The 6896-nt window shown below is 58.7% G+C and overlaps 1 protein-coding gene across 1 annotated transcript; it reads right to left on the bottom strand.

Moving 5' to 3' along the window:
* Positions 1-3997: 3997 nt before the first annotated feature.
* On the bottom strand, positions 3998-5615 carry P2RY8 (P2Y receptor family member 8). Its single transcript, XM_058535360.1, has one exon. The coding sequence runs from the start codon at positions 5598-5600 to the stop codon at positions 4521-4523; it is 1080 nt and encodes a 359-aa protein (XP_058391343.1). The 5' UTR covers positions 5601-5615; the 3' UTR covers positions 3998-4520.
* Between the last annotated feature and the right edge of the window lie 1281 nt (positions 5616-6896).

Below are 6896 nucleotides of genomic sequence, written 5' to 3' on the forward strand. Positions count from 1 at the left end.
CTATTTTGAGCCTGTCTATAGGTTTTCACATAAAAACCACCGGAATGATTATGGGAATGAGATTCCTGGTGAATGACAGACAGAGGTGGTGACCGAGCCACTGAGCAGGAAGGAAAGCATAGGAATTGATGCTACACTGCGGATGAACCCCAAAAACATCGTGGTGGGAAAAAGCCAGCAGACACAGTGCCCCACGTGTCCTGTGAGTCCACTTATGTCACATGAAGAGAAGACATAAATCTCTAGACAGCAGAGCGTGGTGCCTGGGGCTGGACATGTCAAAGGGGCACCGGGCTTCTTTTGGGGGTGATGGAAATATTCTAAAGCTGCATCGGGGTGATTCTACAACATATCTGCAAATGTACGGGAAGTCGTTGACCTGTACACTTAGAATGGGTGAACTTTGTAATATGTAAATGATGCCTCATAGAAGCTAGGGGGATGGACCTTGAGGACAGGCTGCTGAATGACATAAGCCGGTCACAAATGGACGAATGCTGTGTGATTCTACTTTTAGGAGGGACCGAGAGGAGTCAGGTTCACAGAGACAGAAAGTGGGATGGTGGGGGCCAGGGGCTGGGGGAGAGGACGGGGAGATGTTTAGTGGGGACAGAGATTCAGTTTTACGAGATGAAGCATTCTGGAGATGGCTGGTGGGATGACTGCACAAGATCATGAATGAATTTGATGCCACTGAACTGTGCACTCAAAAATGGTTAAGATGGTAAATTTTATGTTGTGTGTATTTTACCATAATAAAAAAAATTAGAATAAAATGAAAGAATAGCTAGGTCGAGAGCATTTGCTTCTTCCCTAGTCAGCCTTTCTGAAAGGAGACAGTGTCCAGCATTCAATGATACAGTTTGCAGAAATCAAATATCTTCATGTGACATTTCCCAGGATACCATGTTTCTTTTAGTATATTTTCAGATATGCTCCATGTAAAGAGAAAGATACAATGTAACCTGTTCCCTTCATCAACTTCAACCATTATCGGGGATCGGCGTTCTGCTCTTTTTCTTTCATCCAGTCCTCCCAAATATGCCTGCCCGCACACGTGCATGTGTGCGCACACATGTATAGCTATGCGGATGTGTGTTGTGCACGTGTGTACATGTCTGTGTGCATATGTGTGCTATATGCATGCGTGTATACACGTCTGTGTGTATATATGCATCCATGCACGTGTGCCTGCGCACGTGCACACATGTATGTGTGCATGTATGCATACATGTGCATGTGTGTATGTGTGCGTGTATGCTTGTATTTGCTCTGCTATTGTAAGGTGAACAGCAAACATCATATCATTCCACACATGACTATTTACATACATACCTTTAACAGATTGGCGTTTCTTTTTAACAAAGCCACAGTCCCGTCTTCCCACCCATCAAATCCTTGATGTCACCCCGTCCCCCGTATCCATGTTCCACCACCTAAACACATGCCGTGTGCTCAGAAGCACCCCGATTCTGCCACCGATTGAGAGTCTTGTCACTGAAGTTCCAGGGTCCTGCGGGAGGATAACGTGTCGGTTCCAGCGTGCAATGGGAGGTGTCTTTGGAATGCATCGTTTCAGAAGTCAGAGGGAGAAACACTCGCCCTTCATCCTGGGGACAATTAGGAATGTCACCGAGGGTCTTGCTTCTCCGAGGGCCCCCTCTCTCCACATCCTGCCAAGAGCTGAAGGACAGTATCTCATCTTTTTTTATGTGTCTGTAAATACAAATGTATTATACCTTTGCTTGATGCTCAACAGGAGGACAGATTAAGTTTCTGGGGAAAACACATGCATACAACCTTACTAAATTGCTGATAGCAGACCGAGGCCAGCCCTGGAGTCTCACGTTATAGGACAGACCCCTACGGGAGGGCCGACTGTCGCCTGCAGGAGCAAATTCTGGATTGAAATTCCCGGTGATGCCAAAGACCCTGGTGGGCCCCCCATAACGTCAGCGGAATCGGGGCCCCCTCTACGCAGAGCTCATGGGGGCGCCGGCCACCCTTGATGGACACCCCAATAATAGCAATGCTGGTGACCCATGCCGGCACCTTCTGGAACCCGAGGGCTGTGGGATCTGACCCCCCAGGGAGGAGGATGTTGTGTAGACGGCGGAGTTCCACACACGGAGTTGTGAGGCTTCTTCACAGAGGGGAGGAAGGCATCCTGTGCAGGCGGTTTGAGGTTTTTCACAGCTTTTCTGCATCAGACGCGGGAGGCCCACGCCCAGGACTGGGGGGGCCGGCGTCTCGCGGGCTCAGCGTTTCCCGCTGTGGATGCTGCTGCCTCGACAACGCTTTCTAGGGTTCGGCTTCAGGACGGTTGGGAAAAGCGGAGGATGCCACGGCTTCCGTGCAGAATCCGGTCCCCAACACCGGCCTTTTCTGCATCACCTCCACCCGCCAGTTGAAGTCCTTTCTCAGGTCGGGCTCAGGGTGTCATTCCGGAAGCCTCCATTTGGTGGCTCTCAGCTCCCTGCAAACACAGGGACGTTCAGTTCGATTCTAGGACCGTGCACAGTGAGGGGATTGGAGACCTCGGAGGAAAGGACGGGGTCCACAGCACGGAATAGGGAGCAAGGCCCTGCGTGCTCCACCACGTCCCTGCTCAGAGCAGCCGTCGGTGGGAGGGGCCCTGCCCGGTCCTCGGCTGCAGAGGGTGCTCAGCTCTGAGGACCCGGGAGCCCGCAGCTGGGAGCACCAGGTGGGATTCATGTCCTCTCTGTGCCCTACACCTGGAGGAGCTCCATCTTCGGGGCTCCAAAGATAACTGCATTTGCTCATCCCCTTGCACACCCGTTCCAGAATTAAAATCGGGATGAAGGTGTGAAAGCCATCGATGCTGGAAATCTCTGGTGTCTGTATGTCAGCTGGCGTCACAGCCACGGAATTTTGGCACAGCTTAAATGTGTGTGCAAGCGTCCTGGGGCGGCTGTAACAAATTCCCGCAAACTGAGGGGCTTAAAACCACAGAAATTCATCCTCCCCCAGTCCTGGACACCAGACGTCTGAAATGAAGGGGTTTCAGGGCCGCTCTCCCCCTGGAAGCTCCAGGGGAGGGTCCTTCCTGCCTCTTCCAGCTTCTGGGGCTCCAGGCGTCCCTGGGCTGGTGGCCGCCTCCCTCCGTCTCTGCCTCCGTCTCCACGTGGCTTCTCCTCTGTGTCTGTGTCTCCTCTTCTGTCTCTGATGAGGACACTGTCACTGGATTTAGGGCCACCCTCATGCAGCAGGTCCCAGCCTGAGGTTCTGGGTGGACATGGATTTTGGGGGACACTCTTCACTCCGGTACCAATGTGTGCTTTTCTTCCAAAGCAATGATGGCGGGAAGCAGGCATTCCCAGAGGCCCCGAATTACAGCTCACAATCTCCATCTCGGACCCACAGTGGGGAGGCCGCCTGCCCTGCGGCCATCTCACCCTGGAGGTCCCCGAGCCCCCCCACTCTGGGCCCCGCCCAGCTCTTGCCTTGCAGACTGCAGGCCGTCCTCTTCCAAAGGGGCCGTGAACCCAACGCCGCATGTCCCCTTGTGATGTGTAAAGTGTCAGAAACTTTGCTGTTCCAGGCGAATCCTCGGTTCCCAGGACCCCGCTGTCTTGGCCTCCTGGACGCTCCAGGCATGGGGGCCCCTCATCTTCCCGGAGCAGCAAGGCATTGGGGCTGTGACGGGTGCGTGCTGGGTGCGGGAACAGACAGAGATGCCCCCACCCACGTGACGACGGGGGTCTCGGCTGCTGACACTCCTGGGGGGCTTGTGTGTCCAGTGGTCTTGCTGGGTGCCTGGTCCCCACAGGATTCCTTGGGTGAGGCCAGGAGCACGCTCTTGGAGGCCAGACCCCAGATGCTTCTGTGGCCCGGGGCTCTTGGCTGGGGCAGGAGCCAGAGGACCGGCCAGAGGAAACCTCGTGCACCACAAAGCATCTCGGGGAGCCCATCGTGGCTGCCGACACTCATTGTCCTCACACAACTGGGCTTCCACGGGTTCTCATCCACTGGGGGGGGCCTGACCCATGCCTCCCAGGCGTCCGTCTCTTCTGGGGGTCTCCACTTGTGAAATTTAAGTCAAGCACGTGCCCCGAAGGGCCAGAGCGACCAGCCATTCTGGTAGCCCCTGTCGTTTGCTCTTGTGGGGACCTGGTGAAGTGGGGGGGACCCCTGAGCTCCCGGAGCACGGGGGCCGAAGGGGCCTGTCCACCGTCGTCTGGCCACATCCGAGCACTGGGAGTGACCGATGATGAGATGAACACCAGGTCCGGGGGCACCCGGCTGGGCAGCAGAGGGTGTGCGTGCACCTCAGACCCGGGAGGCGCGGAGAAAGAGTCAGGTGGGCGGCTCCGGATGGGCTGTCGGGGGCCGTGGGGGACACAGCGGGGCCGCCTGGCCGTCCGCCCTCTGCCACCGTCTGCAGAATCCCACGGGGCCTGCCTGTCCTCCCATCTGCTCTCACCCTCTGTGGGCGGCCGTGTCCGGACGCCAGGACGGAAGGGAGGGGTCTGGCCGCCCCGTCCCGGGGGGCACCCGGCTCAAAGCAGGCTCTCCTGTCTCTTGAGGCAGGGCTGGCCGGCCCCCTCGAGCCCGTCGGCGTGGCCGCTGGCCGTGGAGCGGGCCGACAGCGTCCGGGCCGAGAAGAGGCTCTCCCGGCGGGCGTCCAGGCTGTCGGCCGGCAGCCGGCCGTAGCCCAGGTAGTCCCGGAGGCGGAGCTGGAACTCGCGGGACGCAAAGTAGTAGACGAAGGGGTCCAGACAGTTGTTGAGGCAGCTCAGGCACAGCGTGAGCTTGTAGACGTGGTAGTAGCTCTGGCCGAAGAAGAGCCGGCTCACCATGTGGACCAGCAGCACGAAGTTGTTGGGCGCAAAGCAGGTGACGAACGCCAGGAGGACCACGGCCGCCAGGCAGACCGCCCGCCGCCGCTGGCCCCGGCCGTGGGGGTCGGGTGTGCGCAGAAGCTTGAGGATGGTGGCCGTGTAGCAGGCCACGGTGACCACGAAGGGGATGAGGAAGAGGACGATGAAGAGCGTGAAGAGGAAGACGGCCCACAGGGCCACGCTGGGCAGCATGGTCGACTTGAGCACGTCAAAGCAGGTGACGATGCCCAGGGCCTCCACCTCGTACGTGAGGTCCGTGCGAGCCAGCGGGGACAGGGCCGCCAGCAGCAGCAGCCACATGGCCACACAGGCGGCCACGGCGTAGCGGCGCCGCCGCCAGCGGGCGGACGCCAGCGGGTAGACGACGCCCAGGAAGCGGTCCACGCTGATGCAGGTCATGGTGAGGATGGAGGAGTACATGTTGGCGTAGAAGGCCACGGTGACCACGTTGCACAGCAGCTCGCCAAACACCCAGTGGTGGCCGTTGCAGTGGTAATAGATCTGGAAGGGCAGCACGCTCGCCAGCGTCAGGTCCGTCACGCTCAGGTTGATCATGAAGATGATGGAGGGCGACTGGGGCCCAATGTGTCGGCACAGCACCCAGAGCGAGAACAGGTTCCCCGGGATGCTGACCAGCGCCACGAGCGAGTAGACCACGGGCAGGACCACGGCGATGGTGGGGTCCTGCAGCATCAGCAGCGTGGCGTTGTCCGGCCGCGTCATGTTCATGTCCATCATGGCGGGGAGACCGGGGCCGGGGGGCAGGGCCGGGCCGCGCGCCCACCTCCACGGGCTCAGGGGCGGATCTGGAAGGCAAGGGGCACAGGGGTGAGAGGGGCAGGGAGGGGTCCTCGTCTGTGGCCCCCGTGGGCTCCCCGCTTGGTTCTCCCCCCTCCTCCTCTCTCCCTCTTGTTCTCCCACTGGATCGCAGGCCTCACACACGCCAACTCCTGAAACACTGCATCGCACAGAAAACAGATAAGGACCATCCATTACTCAACGGCCCAGAGACATAGGTGGGCTCAGAGACAGACTGCCCGGGGCCTCCGGGTCAGTGCGCAGCTGGCCCTTCCTTGGCAACCTCTTTCCTTCTCGTTGTTTGGAAGCACAGAGAGCGTGCCGTCAGCCCCGCCGCGGTGGCTTCAACATTGGGGCCGTGAGAAAGCGGGGAGTGCAACAGAGTGACAAGTTTACAAAGTTACCAAGTGACGAATCCTGCACGCAACAGTGTTTCCAGCAGCAAAATGTTCCCCTGGGACTGCTCTGAGCCTGGTTTCCTCATCTGGGCAAGGTGAAGTTGGCGACCCCCCCAGAGACAGCCTGGCTGGCGCTGACTGCCCTCCTCGACCACATGGGGGCACTGCACTGCCAACATTGCAGGCCCGGCAGGTCTGTTACTCATCTATCACCGTGTGCCTGGCCTCCCTCCCTCTGCTACCATAACACCTCATCACCACGGCCCCCCACCTCCATTCACTTCTACACCTGGGACCCCAACCCCAGAGCACCTATTGGAGGCTGCTCATTAGGGTTGAGGACGTTGGAGCCCCTGAGACGACACCCACGTGTCCTCCGTCCCACCTCCCTCCCCTAAAGGCAGGCTTTTCAGTGGTGGATTTGGATCCCCACAAAATTTCCTGTCACCTTGAGCGTCACCCCACAGCACAAGCAGGACAGGAAGACAGGAAAGAGGAGCTCGGAGGTGGGCGGGCGGCGTGTTTTCAACCTCCGGACAGGGTAGAGCCATTGCCCCGGCCCTCATGGGGCACCCACCCAGACCATGGGGAAAGTTCTCTGCTCCCTCCCCAGTGGACACACAGGTGCCTCCCCTGGGGTGCTCCAGGGCATTTAAGTCTTGGACATCGCACTTCTGGGACCTTGAGGGCCCTACTTGAAGACCCCTCCGCTGGCCACACCTGGCAGAGGCCCCAAAAAGAGGCAAGGAAGAGCACGTCCTTGGGTGGGGGGCTGGCTCCACAGGGAGTGGTGGACGATGTGTCCACACAGCTTGGCCATGGCCCCCAGGTACCCAGC

The sequence above is a fragment of the Diceros bicornis genome, chromosome X (genome assembly GCF_020826845.1).
Source record: "Diceros bicornis minor isolate mBicDic1 chromosome X, mDicBic1.mat.cur, whole genome shotgun sequence".
NCBI classification, from domain to species: domain Eukaryota; kingdom Metazoa; phylum Chordata; class Mammalia; order Perissodactyla; family Rhinocerotidae; genus Diceros; species Diceros bicornis.

Excerpts from the sequence above, each read along its gene's own strand:
- P2RY8 (XM_058535360.1), bottom strand. The coding sequence starts at position 5,600 with ATGATGGACATGAACATGACGCGGCCGGACAACGCCACGCTGCTGATG.